At 47.6% G+C, this 19,636-nt stretch overlaps 3 protein-coding genes across 3 annotated transcripts in view; 1 reads left to right on the top strand and 2 right to left on the bottom strand.

The window, feature by feature from the left end:
* Positions 1-5,324, bottom strand: part of LOC149460721 (uncharacterized) — a 113,511-nt gene extending 108,187 nt beyond the window's left edge. The window contains exon 1 of the mRNA XM_089679195.1: positions 4,449-5,324. Coding sequence (XP_089535321.1) covers positions 4,449-5,314 — 866 coding nt within the window. The 5' untranslated portion in view covers positions 5,315-5,324. The remainder of the gene's footprint in view (positions 1-4,448) is intronic.
* Positions 1-19,636, top strand: part of LOC149460716 (uncharacterized) — a 242,625-nt gene that overhangs the window by 196,192 nt on the left and 26,797 nt on the right. The gene's annotated exons all lie outside the window — the stretch shown is intronic.
* LOC149460723 (uncharacterized) lies at positions 11,604-12,091 on the bottom strand. The gene is made up of 2 exons (XM_089679197.1): positions 11,864-12,091; positions 11,604-11,756 (listed from the first exon to the last, which is right to left on the bottom strand). Exons 1-2 carry the CDS (start codon positions 12,089-12,091, stop codon positions 11,604-11,606), a joined length of 381 nt encoding a protein of 126 aa, XP_089535323.1.

Genomic DNA, 19,636 nt, shown 5'->3' on the forward strand with positions numbered 1-19,636 from the left:
CTCCCTTTACCCTCATCTCAGCCGGGACAGAGTATTACCTTCCTTTACCCTCATCTCAGCCGGGACAGCGTATTACCTTCCTTTACCCTCATCTCAGCCGGGACGGCGTATTATCTTCCTTTACCCTCATCTCAGCCGGGACAGCGTATTACCTCCCTTTACCCTCATCTCAGCCGGGACAGCGTATTACCTCCCTTTACCCTCATCTCAGCCGGGACAGCGTATTACCTTCCTTTACCCTCATCTCAGCCAGGACAGCGTATTACCTCCCTTTACCCTCATCTCAGCCGGGACAGCGTATTACCTCCCTTTACCCTCATCTCAGCCGGGACAGCGTATTACCTTCCTTTACCCTCATCTCAGCCGGGACGGCGTATTACCTTCCTTTACCCTCATCTCAGCCGGGACGGCGTATTACCTTCCTTTCCCCTCATCTCAGCCGGGACAGCGTATTACCTTCCTTTCCCCTCATCTCAGCCGGGACAGCGTATTACCTTCCTTTACCCTCAGCCGGGACAGCGTATTACCTTCCTTTACCCTCATCTCAGCCGGGACGGCGTATTATCTTCCTTTACCCTCATCTCAGCCGGGACAGCGTATTATCTTCCTTTACCCTCATCTCAGCCGGGAGTGCGTATTACCTTCCTTTACCCTCATCTCAGCTGGGACGGTGTATTACCTCCCTTTACCCTTATCTCAGCCGGGACGGCGTATTACCTTCCTTTGTCCTCATCTCAGCCAGGACAGCGTATTACCTCCCTTTACCCTCATCTCAGCCGGGACAGAGTATTACCTCCCTTTACCCTCATCTCAGCCGGGACAGCGTATTACCTCCCTTTACCCTCATCTCAGCCGGGATAGCGTATTACCTTCCTTTACCCTCATCTCAGCCGGGACAGCGTATTACCTTCCTTTACCCTCATCTCAGCCGGGACAGCGTATTACCTCCCTTTACCCTCATCTCAGCCGGGACAGAGTATTACCTCCCTTTACCATCATCTCAGCCGGGACAGCGTATTACCTCCCTTTACCCTCATCTCAGCCGGGACAGCGTATTACCTCCCTTTACCCTCATCTCAGCCGGGACAGCGTATTATCTTCCTTTACCCTCATCTCAGCCGGGAGTGCGTATTACCTTCCTTTACCCTCATCTCAGCTGGGACGGTGTATTACCTCCCTTTACCCTTATCTCAGCCGGGACGGCGTATTACCTTCCTTTGTCCTCATCTCAGCCAGGACAGCGTATTACCTCCCTTTACCCTCATCTCAGCCGGGACAGAGTATTACCTCCCTTTACCCTCATCTCAGCCGGGACAGCGTATTACCTCCCTTTACCCTCATCTCAGCCGGGATAGCGTATTACCTCCCTTTACCCTCATCTCAGCCGGGACAGCGTATTACCTCCCTTTACCCTCATCTCAGCCGGGACAGCGTATTACCTCCCTTTACCCTCATCTCAGCCGGGACAGCGTATTACCTTCCTTTACCCTCATCTCAGCCGGGACGGCGTATTACCTTCCTTTACCCTCATCTCAGCCGGGACGGCGTATTACCTTCTTTTACCCTCATCTCAGCCGGGACAGCGTATTACCTTCCTTTACCCTCATCTCAGCCGGGACGGCGTATTACCTCCCTTTACCCTCATCTCAGCCGGGACGGCGTATTACCTTCCTTTACCCTCATCTCAGCCGGGACAGCGTATTACCTTCTTTTACCCTCATCTCAGCCAGGACAGTGTATTACCTTCCTTTACCCTCATCTCAGCCGGGACAGCGTATTACCTTCCTTTGTCCTCAGGCTCAGTAACTGGGGGAATAGGTTTTTATCACGTTGGGTATTTGTCTTATCAGGTTACCTGTAGTTGACAGCCGCAATTTGGCAACAGGATTTCTCTTTTGAGGACCGAATAGAAGGATCCCGCAGCTTCCATGTCTATGTTTATTCCCTGAATTTGTCGGCTTGTTGCTCCAGTTTCCAGTATGAAAGGACAGGTTCCCCCTTTATAAGGGATGACACTACCTACCTTCAGTGTATCATGTTGGTGAAGCCTCTACCTGGTCTTCGGTGCACTCTTTATGATGTTACCAGGTGGATGTTGGAGTCACTAAGGACACTTCCCTTTGGACACATTGGTTTTTGCAGGCTGCTGCATGAGGTTCTTTCCTATTTCTGGTTGTTTTTGGGACCTGTTGGCTTGTTGTCCTCCCCTCATGTTCTAGGTGGGACATCCCTGTTAGTAAGGAATGTAAAAGATGTTCTGTATCCTGTGATATATTCCAAGAAATGGATTTTACAGATCATTGATGCCATTTGTTACTAAGAGACAGGAATTGTTCATTGCTGAAGGAGCCCCTAGAAATCTTTGGAGGAATCCTGGCTGAGAAAGGCTGGACTAGGCAGTCATATAATTTCTGTCCCCCTTGGTGGGAGTGGAGGTGACCCCTCTATAAGGATCTACAGTCCATACACACCCAGCACAAGGCCGGGGTCACACTACCAGATGGTTCTCGGGGCTGCAGTTCCTCTGAGCTCCACAAGGTGGGGATCTCACTTCTACCCAGACAGGAAGTCTCTATGGAATACCAGCAGGAAGTTATGTCAGGTACAGACAGGAAGTGATGTCAGATACAGACAGGAAGTAGAGAGGAGACATTGCTGGAAGTGGCAGCAGAGGAGGTAATAAGATGTTATGTTCTATTTACACCCAGTAACACCTCCGTCATGTCCATCCTCTTCCTCCGTAGTCAGGTCCGTCCTCTTCCTCCGTAGTCAGGTCCGTCCTCTCCCTCCGTAGTCAGGTCCGTCCTCTCCCTCCGTAGTCAGGTCCGTCCTCTCCCTCCATAGTCAGGTCCGTCCCCTTCCTCCATAGTCATGTCCGTCCTCTTCCTCCATAGTCACTGTGACGTCTTTTATCTCCAGCAGATGATACACACATATATAGTGTGGGAACCCAGATTAACCCCTTCAGGGGCACAACATTCCCCCACTTCCGGGGCCGGAACATTCTCCTCATTGTGGAGAGGTGTCACCTTCTCACCTCATCCTTCTATACTAACGGATTTTATGACTTTAGTTAGTGGCGGGGGATGGGGGGATATTTAGGGGGATTGGAATATCTGTGTCTTTGTTTCATAAGATTCAAATAGGAAGAAAGAAAAATGTCATTTGTAGTAAATGTCCTGAACACAATGGACACGTCCTCCACTCACTCTGATGGGAATACATTAGACCTTGTTTTCTCCCATCTTTGCACTCCCTACAACCTCACAAACACCCCCTTTCCTCTCTCTGATCACAATCTCATCACCTTCACAGTCTCCTCGTCTTCAAACACCTATCCCTCCAAGCAGCAAACAATTACCCGCAGAAACCTTCACAACTTGAACCCGGCTCCTTTCCACTCTGCAGCTGACCAACTCTATGACAGAATCTCTCCCCTGTCCTGCCCTGACCTGGCCACTGCTGTCTACAACAGTTCACTGTCATCCACACTGGACTCACTTGCTCCTCTAACAACACGAAGCATCAGGCCCCGACCATTACAACCGTGGCAGACTGACCACACCGGACATCTTAACCTGTTCCTGTCTGGCTATTGTATATAAATGGCCGGCCGGTGGCAGTGCAGGGTCGGGGGGCAATTTATAAACGGCCTCCCCACCCCCTGCTTCTGCGCGCTCCCTGGTAGCGCAGAGCACCGATCATCATATGGGACTTCTGTGCGAGGTCCCGATCATGTGATCACTGATTGGCCAATCAGTGATCGCATGCAGAGTAGTAAGCAAGATGTCTCTTCTGAGATCATTGCTTACTATGTGTGAAATCTGTGAATGATCACAGAGGTCACATGGTACAGGGCTATTCACAACAGCCTTGTACCATGTGACAAGCTGTGACCAATCACAGCTCACACAGTAGTTCTCAATGGCTGCAGGAATGCAGCCAGAAGGAAGGAGAAATGATTGCTTTTACAGCCTTTATGGGTTTAAAAGCAATCAGTGTAAAAAAAAATCTTTATCACCCCCCCACAAGTAGTTCAGTGTCACCATGATGTCCCTGTACTGCTAGGGTGACAATATGTAAAAAAAACCCCACAAAAATAACAATGTAAAAAAAATTAAAATGAAAAAAAGTTTAAAAATTATAATTTTTGGTTATAAACTAATTTAGGTTATTTTTTTTTACTAAAAAGATAACAGAATAAATTTTGGCCAAGATTTATGATGAAATATTATTTATTTGCAATATTTTACAAGAAAAATACTTTTTTCACAATTTTTATATTTTTGCATTTACATAGCACTCTATCCCCACATCAGAGCTGAGATGTCCAGCAACATTCATCTAGAAGACATTTCCCGCACTCAAGGCACTAATACATCTCCAGAGTTGTGTGGGATCCCTGATGTGCAGGAAGACAGGACTTCAGTGAGGAACATTTCTCTCACTCAGGACATGAAAGTGGCTTCTCCCCCATGTGAGATCTCTGATGTCTGGAAAGATTGGACTTATTTGAAAAACATTTCCCGCACTCAGCACAGGAATATGGCTTCTCCCCCGTGTGAGATCTTTGATGTTTGTAAAGACTGGACTTCTCTGAAAAACATTTCCCACACTCAGGACAGGAATACGGCTTCTGCCCCGTGTGAGATCTCTGATGTGTGTGAAGATTGGACTTCTGTGAAAAACATTTCCCGCACTCAGGACAGGAATACGGCTTCTCCCCCGTGTGAGATCTCTGGTGAATTTGAAAGTTGGACTTATCTGAAAAACATTTCTTGCACTCAGCACAGGAATACGGCTTCTCCCCCGTGTGAGTTCTTTGATGTGTGTAAAGACTGGACTTCTCTGAAAAACATTTCCCGCACTCAGGACAGGAATACGGCTTCTCCCCCGTGTGAGATCTCTGATGTCTGTAAAGATCAGACTTCTCTAAAAAACATTTCCCACACTCAGGACAGGAATATGGTTTTTCACCTGCGTGACATCTTTGATGTCTGTAAAGATTGTACTTATCTGAAAAACATTTTCCACACTCAGGACAGGAATATGGTTTTTCACCTGCGTGAGATCTGTTAAGCTCATTAAGACCGGAATTATAATAGAATCTCTTCCCTGTTGGAAGGCCGGCCCGGTCCCGCACAGTCTGAGGCTCCTCAGGATACGAGGAATCCGATGGTCCATCTACACTGGGTGGTGCCGGATGGACATTGGAGGGAGCCGGGTTTTCTCCTGGACTATACTGTGTGATGTCCTCATCTTCTACTTTCCAGTCTGGAGACAAAGTGAGACAATCCTCGGAGGTTTTCCTCATCTCCCGGCCATGGACTAAAATACAAAGACAAAGAGGATTACTAGACAGGAGCTGATTGGTTCCCCCAAACCAGGACTCCACCCACATCAGGCAGCTTGGTCTCTGAGGAGCTTACAATTCCACCCTCAAGGGAACTAGGAAATGGCTCCTCTGATCTCCTACCAGGTCATTTCTTTATTCATGGACCTTAGTCAGAGAGTGAGGAAACAACCAGAACTGTCTTTTATAGGAGGGACAGTGATGAGGGGATTATAGGACGAGGGTCCCCACCCCCTCTATCACTCATCGCCATCTTCCCAACACAAGAAGTACTGCACTTCCTTATTTAGTCCATGATTTAGTCATGAAGAACAGCGGGGCTGAGCCCCACCAGAGGTCAGAGAGTGAGGATGGGGGGAGAACAACCAAGATGAAGACTGAACTGATCCTGAAGACCACCATCATTGGGGTATTGACTCCTCCCTCATTATCACTTTCTGTTTAAGGGTCCAAAGTTGGAGGATGTTATCACATTATTATCACCATGTAAAAGTCTGTGCTCCAATCACATCATCCGATATAAAATGTCCAGCTGGGAGGAAATGGGTGTAACAAAAGAGAATCCATATTATGTGTATATATAGCAGTGGGGGGAGGGGGGAGAGCAGAAGTCAGGACTATGTAATGAGCAACACAGAGTATAAAGTGCAGGGGTCAGGAGTATGTAATGTACAACATAGAGTATAAAGTGCAGGGGTCAGGAGTATGTAATGTACAACATAGAGTATATAGTGCAGGGGTCAGGAGTATGTAATGTACAACATAGAGTATATAGTGCAGGGGTCAGGAGGATGTAATGTACAACATAGAGTACATAGTGCAGGGGTCAGGAGGATGTAATGTACAACATAGAGTATATAGTGCAGGGGTCAGGAGTATGTAATGTACAACAGAGTATATAGTGCAGGGGTCAGGAGTATGTAATGTACAAGTTATATAGTATAAGGGTCAGGACTCACAGTATTAGTATTCTGTAATCAGTGGAAGCTGATGTTTACTGTAGACAACATGTAGAGGTGAGCTGGGATTAAACCATCATGAAACAGGTTAGATTGGAGGTGAGCAAATCCTTGGACAGAGGGGTGGCGGTGGACATGGTATAATTGGACAGAGGGGTGGCGGTGGACGTGGTATACTTGGACACAGTTCCCCACACATGGCTAATGTGTAAGGTAAACTCTATGGGCTGGAAAAATCTGTATGTAAATGGATAGAAAACTGGCTAAAAGATCGTATTCAGAGAGTAGTGGTTAATGATTCATACTCTGAATGGTCTAGGGGTGTCAGTGGTGTACCCCAAGATTCAGTGTTATTAGTGCAGTGCCCCAAGGTTCAGTGTTATTAGTGGGGTATCCCAAGGTTCAGTGTTATTAGTGGGGTACCCCAAGGTTCAGTGTTATTAGTGGGGTATCCCAAGGTTCAGTGTTATTAGTGGGGTACCCCAGGGTTCAGTGTTATTAGTGGGGTACCTCAAGGTTAAGTGTTGGGACCCTTATTTTAAATATATTTATAAACAATATGGGGTGTGAGATTATAAACCCCATTCCAGTCTTTGCAGATGACACCAAGCTGTGCCGGGGAATAACGTCCTTACAGGATGTTTCCAACTTACAAGCCAACCTCAATGCTCTGTGTAATTGGGGGACTATGGGGCCAATGAGGGCTAATGGTGATAAATGTAAGGTTCTGCACTTGGGGGCTAAGAATATGCATCATACATACTAGGGGGTACAACTGGGGTGAGTCAATGGTGGAGAAGGATCTGGGGGAGTAAATGATGAAGGATCTAGGGGACAATGGAGGAGAAGGATCTGGGGGGGTCAATGGTGGAGAAGAATCTAGGAGACACAGGTGGAGAAGGATCTATAGGGGTCAATTGGTGGAGAAAGATCATGGGGGGCTCAATGGCAGAAAAGGATCTTGGAGGGTCAATGGTGGAAAAGGATCAGGGGGCAATTGTGGAGAAGGATATGGAGGGGTAGGGGTCAGTGGTGGAGAAGGTCCTGGGGTGTCAATGGTGGAGAACGATCTGGGGGGTCAACAGTGGAGGAGGATCTGGGGGTTCTAGTAGATCACAACCTTAATAACGGCAGCAATGCCAAGCTGCGGGTTCTAAAGTGAGCAAAATCCTCTTATATTAAGAGAGGTATAGACTCCAGAGAGAGAGATATCACCCCTCCTCCCCCCCGGTACAAATCATTAGTAAGACCTCATTTGGAATATGCAGTTCAGTTTTGGGCTCCAATTTGCAAAAAGAACATTGGGGAACTGGAGGAAGTACAGAGAAGGGCAACCAAACTGATACAAGGCATGGAGGAGATCAGCTATGAGGAGAGATTAGAGGAACTGAATGTATTCTCTACTGAGAAGAGGAGATTAAGGAGGGATATGATCTCCATGTATAATACATAAGGGGGGGATATGATCTCCATGTATAATACATAAGGGGGGGATATGATCTCCATGTATAATACATAAGGGGGGGAAATGATCTCCATGTATAATACATAAGGGGGGGATATGATCTCCATGTATAATATATAAGGGGGGATATGATCTCCATGTATAATACATAAGGGGGGATATGATCTCCATGTATAATACATAAGGGGGGATATGATCACCATGTATAATACATAAGGGGGGATATGATCTCCATGTATAATACATAAGGGGGGATATGATCTCCATGTATAATACATAAGGGGGGATATGATCTCCATGTATAATACATAAGGGGGATATGATCACCATGTATAATACATAAGGGGGGATATGATCTCCATGTATAATACATAAGGGGGGGATATGATCTCCATGTATAATACATAAGGGGGGATATGATCTCCATGTATAATACATAAGGGGGGGATATGATCTCCATGTATAATACATAAGGGGGGGATATGATCACCATGTATAATACATAAGGGGGGGATATGATCTCCATGTATAATACATAAGGGGGGATATGATCTCCATGTATAATACATAAGGGGGGATATGATCTCCATGTATAATACATAAGGGGGGGATATGATCACCATGTATAATACATAAGGGGGGGATATGATCACCATGTATAATACATAAGGGGGGATATGATCTCCATGTATAATACATAAGGGGGGGATATGATCTCCATGTATAATACATAAGGGGGGATATGATCTCCATGTATAATACATAAGGGGGGGATATGATCTCCATGTATAATACATAAGGGGGGGATATGATCACCATGTATAATACATAAGGGGGGATATGATCTCCATGTATAATACATAAGGGGGGGATATGATCTCCATGTATAATACATAAGGGGGATATGATCTCCATGTATAATACATAAGGGGGGATATGATCTCCATGTATAATACATAAGGGGGGGATATGATCTCCATGTATAATACATAAGGGGGATATGATCTCCATGTATAATACATAAGGGGGATATGATCTCCATGTATAATACATAAGGGGGGGGATATGATCTCCATGTATAATACATAAGGGGGGGATATGATCACCATGTATAATACATAAGGGGGATATGATCTCCATGTACAATACATAAGGGGGATATGATCTCCATGTATAATACATAAGGGGGATATGATCTCCATGTACAATACATAAGGGGGATATGATCTCCATGTATAATACATAAGGGGGGATATGATCACCATGTATAATACATAAGGGGGGATATGATCTCCATGTATAATACATAAGGGGGGGGATATGATCTCCATGTATAATACATAAGGGGGGGTTGCTGTAGGAAAGTCCTGGATTCTTTCTTGGATACACAGAATATAACTGGATATAACATTTATAGGGAACGTTGATCCAGGGAATATCCGATTGCCTCTCGGGGGATCAGGAAGGAATTTTTTCCCCAGCAGGAGAAGATTGGATCGTGCTTTGCTGGGTTTTTGCCTTCTGGTGGATCAGCTGTGGGTGTAGGATTATAACTTTTATTTTTAATGGTTCAACTAGATGGGCTGTTTTTTTCAGCCAGACTAATGCAGGCCATAGATGGGGAGAAAAACGGCAGATTTTTCTTTTAAAAAACGAAAATTCGGTCGTTCAAGCGGCCGACGTTGCCATCAATGGTAAAAAAAAAAAAATCGGCCGATTTTCATCCCTTCTACAGCCAGCAAAAAGTGTCCCTGAAGAGAGTTCTGCTATTTCTGACAGTTCCTTGACATTTACAGCGGTTGAAACATTGTATCTATTTATTTCCATTTCGGATACAGATGTTTTTATTCGGAAACAAATAGATACAATGTTTCAACCGCTGTAAATGTCAAGGAACTGTCAGAGAACTGTCAGAAATAGCGGAGCTCTCTGCAGATACACTTTTTGCTGGACTGGAATTATTCTTATTTTCATCCTACTTCTTCTTCTTCATCCTCATCCTCTTCTTCATCCTCATCTTCTTCTTCTTCATCCTCATCCTCTTCTTCTTCATCCTCATCCTCTTCTTCCTCATCCTCATCCTCTTCTTCCTCATCCTCTTCATCCTCATCCTCTTCATCCTCATCCTCTTCATCCTCATCCTCTTCATCCTCTTCTTCTTCATCCTCATCCTCTTCTTCTTCATCCTCTTCTTCTTCTTCATCCTCATCCTCTTCTTCATCCTCATCTTCTTCTTCTTCTTCATCATCCTCATCCTCCTCTTCTTCATCCTCATCCTCTTCTTCTTCATCCTCATCCTCTTCTTCTTCATCCTCTTCTTCTTCCTCTTCTTCATCCTCTTCTTTTTGTCTTCCTCTTGCAGGTCACTGCTCATGCGCAGTTTTTTTATCGGTAAAAAATCGGCCGATTCGCCCACTAATTGCCGCGAAAATCGGCCGATCGGCAAAATCGGCCGATTTTTTTCCAACTTTATGCAGGCCATAGATGGGGAGAAAAACTGCAGATTTTTCTTTTAAAAAACGAAAAATCGGTTGTTCAAGTGGCCGACGTTACCATCAATGGTAAAAAAAAAATCGGCCGATTTTCTACCCGTCTAGAGCCGGCAAAAAGTGTCCCTGCAGAGTTTCTTTGACAGTTCTCTGACAGTTCCTTGACATTTATAGAAGTTGCAACAATGTATCTATTTGTTTCCATTTAGGATACAGATGTTTTTATTCGGAAACAAATAGATACAATGTTTCAACCGCTGTAAATGTCAAGGAACTGTCAGAAATAGCGGAGCTCTCTGCAGAGACACTTTTTGCTGGACTGGAATTCTTCTTATTTTAATCCTACTTCTTCATCCTCATCCTCTTCTTCTTCTTCATCCTCATCCTCTTCTTCTTCATCCTCATCTTCTTCATCCTCATCTTCTTCATCATCCTCATCCTCTTCTTCTTCTTCATCATCCTCATCCTCTTTTTCTTCTTCTTCATCCTCGTCCTCTTCTTCATCCTCATCCTCTTCTTCATCCTCTTCTTCTTCTTCATCCTCTTCTTCTTCATCCTCATCCTCTTCTTCATCCTCTTCTTCATCGTCTTCTTCATCGTCTTCTTCATCGTCTTCTTCATCGTCTTCTTCATCGTCTTCCTCTTCTTCTTTTTGTCTTCCTCTTGCAGGTCACCGCTCATGCGCAGATTTTTTATCGGTAAAAAATCGGCCGATTTGCCCACTAATTGCCGCGAAAATCGGCCGATCGGCAAAATCGGCCGATTTTTTTCCAACTTTACCGAAAAAAAAAAACGGCCAAAATACCGAAAAACAGCCGACCAAATCGCCCACTAACGATCCGAAAATCGGCCGATTTTATTTTCGGCCGAAAAATCGGCCGATTTTCGACCCATCTATGGCCTGCATAACTATGTAGGTCCCACACCGCTGCCTCCCATCTCCTGAGACTGCACTCAGTGACTTGGGTCTGAGACACTACAGACATATCCCTCCACCCGGCACAGCCAGCAGACAACAGAGAAGGACCCCTGGAGGAGTCAGGCACAAGGCAGGAGACCCCAGTCACATGTCCTGGGTGCCTACATTATGCAATGCTTAGAGTAAAAATCAACATTTTGCTGCCAGCTGAACCCCAGAACCTCCATAAATCCAGTCTAGATACATAAATTGTGTCTGCAGCACAGAGAAGGAAGATTATCCGAGAGAAATCCAGGAATACAGGACGGGGAACACAGCTCAGGAAAGTGACCAGGGGATTACAGGCTGATATCACCCAGTCCCCGCCCTACTCTGGACCAATCAGTAAGCAGTATGGGTGGAGGAATGGATTTAGTGTTCATGACCCACCTGTGCTGATCCCTGTAGGAGTGTCCTCCTCTATAAATGTCCCCGTTATTCCATCCTCCTCCATAGACTGCTGATCATCCCTCACATACGCCTCTTCTTCTTCTGCTTTCACCTCAAATTCTATATCGATTGGATCTCCACTCTAAATCAAGGAAATGAGAGAAAATATCATCTGTAAAATGTAAGGTCACATAAAAATTGACACATCATCTTTACAAGTCCATGTTCTAGATGCTCCGTCCCACCAACCTTGCAATGGTGAGGGATGGTGTGACCTTCCAGTGTGGAATCCCGGGAATACAGAGGACGGGGACATCTCTCTGGTGGGTTCCTGGTATTATATGGCTCCATCATATCCTTGTTTCCTTCTGAAAACTCCTCCATCACTCCATACTCCTCATCCTCCTCTTTATACTCTTCTTTAACATCAATATTATCATCCCCGAGGATTCCACTCTGAAAGATATAATAAAACATTCATTGTAACAAACATGCTGTGTATAAATCACAACTACCAATAATTGTCATCATCTACCTGATGATGGTGAGGGATGGTGTGACCTTCCTGTGTGGAATCCCGGGAATACAGAGGACGGGGACATCTCTCTGGTGGGTTCCCATGACTGGATCCATCTGTAGGAAACACACACACTGACTGAATCCATTGTTTCTATGTGTTTATCAGATGATGGGGGATCTAGGTGGATCCTCCGTACTGCTCTCTCCTTTACAATAAAGTCTCCTCTTACCCGGTGATGTGAGGGGCGGCTGATTGTCCATCATGACGTCCTTGTAGAGATCCTTGTGTCCTTCTAAATATTGATGTGTATCATCATCTGCTGGAGATAAAAGACGTCACAGTGACTATGGAGGGAGAGGACAGACATGACTATGGAGGGAGAGGACAGACATGACTATGGAGGGAGAGGACGGACATGACTATGGAGGAAGAGGACGGACATGACAGGGGGAGGTTACTGGGTGTAAATAGAACATAACATCTTATTACCTCTTCTCCTGCCATGTCCACCAACGTCTCCAATCTCCTTCACACAGCATAGAACTTCTTATCTTTATTCCAGATCACTGCCTGTCTGTTCCTGACATCACTTCCTGTCTGTACCTGACATCACTTCCTGTCTGTATTCCATAGAGAAGTCCTGTCTGGGGTAGTAGAAATGAGATCACCATCTTGTGGAGTTCAGAGGAACTGCAGCCCCGAGAAATGTCCCTAATAACCATTCCAGCATTGTATCTACCTTACAGAGATACCAGGGAAGTTCAAAAAGAACTAAAAAAAGTAAGAAAGAATAATCCTAACTCTTATGCAACCAACGGTTTAAAAATGATATTTTGCTACAGATTGAAAAGTCTTAATGACACAGAACACAAGTGTCACGGATCCCCCCACATGCCACGTCCTCAGCGACTAGCTAACCGAGGTGCGCACGTGCGGCCGTGACTTGGGGTAAGAGGGGATAAAGGGGACTTAACTTTGAATATGTAAAACTATATATAAGACCAGCCGTGATGTACTTCCACAGCCCGCACTACATTTTGGCCACCACCAGAGGGAGACTCCACTCCAATCCAGCTGGTTGACCACACACTGGCAGATACAAATCTTACATACAATCTGGTGCACTAATTAGAGTTGAGGAGCAGTCCAGTAATCACACACCCTTCTAGGGTTCCTCCGGCTACCTACAGCTGAGTGTCATTAGAAGGAAGTGGGTGTGGTGCTGCACAGACAGTGTGTGGTGTGTGCTGTGTGAGGTCCTGCTAGGCCTCAGTCTGAGCCAGGGACTAAATTTCTGGCACTACCCAGGAGAGGATGGCCGAGCCTGGCCATGATCCAGGAGGAGGGACCACTGGGGCTCCTAGTACCGGTCCTGACATGCCAGATATTGAGGACCTGGGAAAAGGCCCTAAAGGAGGGGAATCATATGCAGATTATCGGGGCCGTGTGGCAAGGATCGGGAAGGAGGAAGACAAGCTAGTCAGAATGAAAAATGACCTCAGGAAGTTCAAGTCATCTTATGATCGTGTGTGGAGCACAAAGCGGCAAGCTATGAAGCCTGAGCTGGAGCGTATGGAGCAGGCAGTGCGCGAGCAATGTGATCTAGTGGAGACCCTGAAAGCATCCAGCGGGTTCATGCGGGAGAAATACATGAATGAGGAGCGTTTCAGGCAGGCCCGTGACAGATCCCTAGCGGTCGCGAGGGGCCAGATCGGAGAGGCGGTGTCATCCGGGGACCTGTCAGACCCCCAGGTGAGGTTGGAGAAGGCAGCACAGTTGCTTCTCAGCATGCTGGAGAATGTTTATTACCGGAGGGTGAGTCGGAACCCATCCCCCCTCAGCAACAGCATCTAGATTGGGGTTCCCAGGTGGAGCAGGAGGTTGGTGCCATGGAATTTGTGACTGCATTAGAGTCCCCCCTGCATGGACGGCAGTTCGCATTTTCAACTGATGACACTGGTGATGAGGCAGACAAGTGCCCTAGGCCACTGAAGCCAAAAAAGACTGTGAAATCAGTTTTTGTAAAGCATGAAAAACTTCCCAGCAAGCTGGGAAACAGTTGCAAATCGCAGGAGGGGAAGGTGGTGCAGCCGCAGTTGAAAGCCTCTCCGGTTGTGGGGACTGTAAGTGATGTGTCGGGGACTCGTGTGGTTGTGTGTGACAAATCTGCAGCAAATGCAAATATTGATAATATGGGTGCTTCATGTGAGGCCAATTTGGTTGGTGCAGTGTCTGCTGCGGCAAGTATAGCCCCAGCTGCAGGCCCCATCTCAGCTCCAGCCCCAGCTGCAGGCCCAGTCTCAGCCCCAGCTGCAGGCCCAGTCTCTGCCCCAGTTGCAGGCCCAGTCTCATCTCCAGGCCCCGCCTCAGCCCCAGCTGCAGGCCCCGCTTCAGCCCCAGCTCCAGGCCCCGTCTCAGCCCCAACTCCAGGCCCCGTCTCAGCCCCAGCTGCAGGCCCCGTCTCAGCCCCAGCTGCAGGCCCCGTCTCAGCCCCAGCTGCAGGCCCCGTCTCAGCCCCAGCTGCAGGCCCCGTCTCAGCCCCAACTCCAGGCCGTTTCAGCCCCGGTTGCCAAGGGAGTCCTGAGCTATTCAGCGGCTTTAAAAAATAGACAGGGGGTAGCAAGACCACCAGAGGGTCAGGCGGGGGGATCACCACCAACTATAAAAAGAAGGAACGTTGTCCAGCTAAAATGGGAAGGAGGAAGCCCCCCCAAATAGAAGGGAGGTTGTTGACAGAATTCTGGATATGGGCTTCAAAGCAGTAGGCGTATTTGCTTTTATAGCCCCGGTGGGGACCGGCGAGTATGACGTGTCATTTGTGAAGCCGGAGTGCCTAGACTTGTTCTGGCAAAAATATGAAAATGAGTGGAAGGGGACCCCCAGGTGGGAGGGCCTGACCCCAAAAATTGTTTCTAGGCAGCCCCTTGTCAAAAACATTACAATCCTAGTCAGGAATGAGTCGATCCCCTCGGCGGATATTATTGTATGGCTAAATCGGTTTGGGGAAGTGTTAGCCCCCCTTAGGAAAATCTTGGATGATCGTGGGATCTGGACTGGGGGATGGTCGGCGACCGTAAGGCTTCAGGTGGAGAATAACATGGTGAAGCATCTCCCATCTTCGACCTTCCTTGGGAAGGATAGACTAATAGTCTTTTATGCCGGGCAGCCAAAAGTCTGCCACCAGTGTGGCAACAAGGGGCACTTCGCCTCAAGTTGTGAGGTCCTGAAATGCTCATTATGCCAGAGTATTGGTCACGTAGCTCGTGATTGTAATCAAATTCGGTGTAACCTCTGTCAGGTATTGGGGCATTCCTACAACCAATGCCCTGAAGCATTACATAATTTATCTGATATTGCTGAGGAGTTGGCCAGGATGGATGCAGAGGAGGTGGGTGCAGGCCCAGCTCCTGATGGGGCAACTGCTCCAGATGCCCTGGTGCCAGGTGCACCGTGTTTAACCCCTAGTGTGCCTGTAACCCCCCCCTGTTGTGGTGTCTTCCCCGGTCTCTGTATCCTCCCAGGTGTTGTCTGCCCCTCCTCGTGTGCCCCCCCCCTGTTAGTTCCAAGTTGGGTGAGGCGGCTAAGGGGGCAGGGGTGTGTAAACTATTTGTGGTCCCCCCACCAGTTTTGCTCTCGCAGCATCGCAGAGGTTGGACAGGGGGCTCGGCGGCATCTAAGGGTCAGGTGAAGGCTGGGCAGGAGAGCTTAGTCCCTGGGAAGGATGGAACAGCTAAAGAGAATAAGGAGGGTGTGTGGTCTTTGGTGGAAAGGGGAGGTAGGAATAGGGCAGTGCTGTCCCTTTCTTCTTCAGTTTCCTCACTGGAGGTTGAGGTTATATCTCTTGAGAATAAGTTTGGGGTTCTTTCAGGGGAAGAGGGAGACACAGGAGAGTCTCTTTCCCCCATGGAGGAGGAAGAGGCTGAAGGGTCCCTTAAAAGGACTAGACCCCCAGCTAAAGCTGAGAAAACCAAAGTTAAGAAATGCTCATCTCAACTACCTTAATGGCAGTTCCTGCTCCGATAAAGGTGGCAACCATTAATGTTGCAGCATAAAGTCTGTAAGTGCAAGAAGTATGGCCTTATTTTTGCTCAGCAGTATTGGAGCTGACATTTTATTTTTGCAAGAGACCAGGCTTACCAGCCTAGCTGATGTCCATCTAGCAAAAAGGGAGTGGAGGTGTGGTCCCTCCTTCTGGTCTCTTGCGGCCAAGCCTTAGAGCGGAGTTGCGGTACTTTTTTCCGGCATGGTAACGTGTCGGCGGGTCATTGAGGTGGAGATTGGAAGATGTATGGTCTTGGACGTCCTTGTGAAGGGGCAAGAGCTAAGGCTCATTAACATCTACGGTCCCCAGTCTACGTGGGCTAGGAAATGCCTCTTTATAAGGATTAAGCCTTTCCTTTTTACATCCCGGCAAGTTGTCTTTGGAGGAGACTTTAATACTATCACTAGGCTTAAGGACAGGAAGGGCTCCAATGACAGGCTGGAGTATGACAGCGTTTTTTTAAATGCGATAGTTAGGGAAGCAGGTCTGGAGGATGCCTTAATTAAGTGCAGCCTGGACAGCACGGGATTCACTTTTAGGCGAGGTAGAAGTGAGAATAGAATAGATAGGTTTTTTAAACAGGGACTCCGCTTTCTCGGCACCTGAGTGTCAGGCAGTGGAGTTTTCCGACCACCTTTTGTTAACTGTGATTCTGAATGCCTCAGATATGCAGCTGAAGGGAAGGGGTGTCTGGAGGATGAATTTGGCTCTGCTGGAGGACGAAGAGGTGAGACGATCCTTTGAGGAGTTTCTTCAGGCTCAGGAGACCATCCTGGATTTCTGCGGCAGTAAGTCGGAATGGTGAGAGCTTACCAAAGTGCGGATTGGCAGGTTTTTCAAGGCCCTAGGTAAGAGGAAACAACTTGAGAAATACATTGCCTATCAGCAGTTACGGAGAAAGCTTGACCGCCTTGTCTCAGAGGGTGGAGATTCTGGGGCAATCTCAGAGGTTAAGCTTCTCTTGAAGAAGTATCAGTATGATCGGCATGCCTCTTTGGTTCTGGAGAGGGACTACGGGAAGTACCATTCACCCGACCCTTGCCAGAATTGTAAACAGAGCATAGCAATTAAGACGATCAGCGGCCTGAGGGATAGTACAGGATCCCTGACGAAATCCAGGTCAGGGATCTTGGAGGTCTCAAGGGTTTTTTTGAGGATCTTTTGAAAGAGAAGCACCTTGACCGGGCAGAGATGTCAAGCTTCCTGGACTCTACACCAGGTTCGGATAATAAAACCCCGCCCACAAGTTTGACAAGTGAGATCACAGCTGAAGAGGTTGCCAAAGCGATAGACAGTCTGGCCGTTAAAAAGACACCAGGGCCAGATGGGTTGACAGCGGATTTTTTTTAAGACTTTCAAATCTAGCTTGGCACCTCACCTAGCGGAGGTGTTTAACTGCTGTCTGGATGAGGGTTCGCTCCCTCCCTCCATGAGGAAGTCAGCTGTGATCTTGCTGTCAAAAGGTAAGGACCCTACGATGATTGAGAATTGGCGCCCCATTAGCCTGCTCAATGTCAATAGAAAGATCCTGGCCAAGATCCTTTTCTGGCGCTTGTTGTCAGTGGCAGACGGTCTACTTTCGCAGCAGCAGCACTGCTCGGTCCAGCGCAGGAGTACTTTTTCAGCGTTGTTAGCTGTCTGGGAGGCTCTGGAGCGGTGCAGGGCTGATGGCTGTGGGAAGTACTTGCTGGCGTTGGATCAAGCTAAGGCTTTTGATCGGGTCGACCACAAGTACCTCTGGCATCTCCCTGACAGGTATGGCCTGGAGGGGAGGTTCATTGGATGGCTTCAGGCTTTGTACAGAGGGGCTGAGAGCTTCATGTTGATCAATGGTTGGATTGGGCGGCCCTTTGGGGTCGGCTCGGGGGTGCGCCAGGGGTGTCCACTGAGCCCTCTGCTCTATGCCTTTGCCATCGACCCCTTCATTAGAAGGCTAGATGGCGGGGTGCCGGTGGGCACTACTGGTGAGCCACCTTTGAGGGTCGTGGCCTATGCTGATGATGTATCTGTATTCATCTCTGGGATCGGTGAGGCGCAGGAGGTTGTCTTGGTGATGGAGCAGTGTGCGGAGGCATCAGGCTCCAAGATTAATCATGACAAGTGTGAAGTTTTCTGGATGGGCAGGGAAGGTGAAGGCTTCGAGCTTCCGGATGCCTTCCCTGAGCCCCGACAGAAGGTAAAAGTGCTAGGCATCGAATTTGGCCCTGACGACTACAGCAAAACAAATTGGGAGTCCAGGTTGGCAGATGCTGATGTTAAAGTGAGATGCTGGAAGGGGTGGCAGCTGTCCCAAAGGGAAAGGGTTGACCTAATCAAGACTTACTTGGTCCCTGTTTTCTTATACGTCAGTTTCGTTTGTCTCTTGCCAGAGTCTCTCTACACGAGGGTTTACAGCTGCTTCTTCCAGCTATTATGGGGGAACAGACTGAACCTTGTGAGGCGGGATGTGACTTATCGATCCAGGTGGGAGGGTGGCCTAGGTATGGTCAACCCAGTTGTTTTCTTCTCTCTGATGTTTATTAAATATAATCTTGGTAGCATGTTAAAAGAGAGACCGCCTGCATGGGTAGGCCTTTTCCAAGTCTGGTTTAAGCCTTTTCTGAACTGTTGGGAGAGAGGCGGGCCAGTGAGAAGCTTGAGAGTCAGGCATGGTAGGCTCCCGGCTTATGTCGCTCCATGCTTGAAGATACTGAGGCGGTGGTGTGTGACTGCGGAAGAGGTGAGATCACTCCCTGGGAGACTCCTGAGGGAGAGGGTCGTGGCCTCTGCGTTTCATGCACCATTGGCCTTGAAGGATTGCCCAGGCCATATTTTGCGGGAGGGGCTACGTTTGATAAATATGGAAAGGATTCCCTTGAAATTTAGGGACCAGGCCTGGCTTGCATTCCATGGCAGGCTCTATGTGAGGGGAAACCTGAAGTACCCTTCTCTGGATAACCATGGTTGTCCGGGGACGGAGTGTGGCGGCGAGGTGGAATCTATGGACCACTTCTTGCTTCAGTGTCCCTTCAACATAGAGGTGTATAAAGAGGTGGGGAGGGCTCTAGACATCCCCTTCCTGCACTGCATGTCTTATGCAGAGTGTGTATATGGGGCATTGGAAAGTCATACTGGTTTTGATTTGAACACTCTTTTTCTAGTTTGTCTAGTGACCCATTACTACACATGGAATGCACGGTGTCAGGTTTCCATTCGGCAGAAGGTCCTTCCTGTTCAGGTGGTGGTGTGTGACATCCTTGGTGAGGTTGGGAAGATTCGGGGTCTAGAGAAAGACAGGTTGCGGCGAAGGGCCTGGATAGAGGCATGGAGGAACATCAGGCCTGTAGCTGTGATCTGTTGATCTCTTGGTGGGGTTGCTTTCCTGTTTTTCCTCTTCATTCACTCCCCTAGATTTTGGTAAGAAGTCTTTTTGAAGAAAGGCTATGTGCACCTGAAGGTCTAGGTTCCTTAGCTTTGGTTG

This window comes from Staurois parvus, unplaced genomic scaffold, assembly GCF_062004578.1.
Source record: "Staurois parvus isolate SC_StPar_1 unplaced genomic scaffold, SC_StPar_1.0 ptg000221l, whole genome shotgun sequence".
In the NCBI taxonomy this organism is placed as follows: domain Eukaryota; kingdom Metazoa; phylum Chordata; class Amphibia; order Anura; family Ranidae; genus Staurois; species Staurois parvus.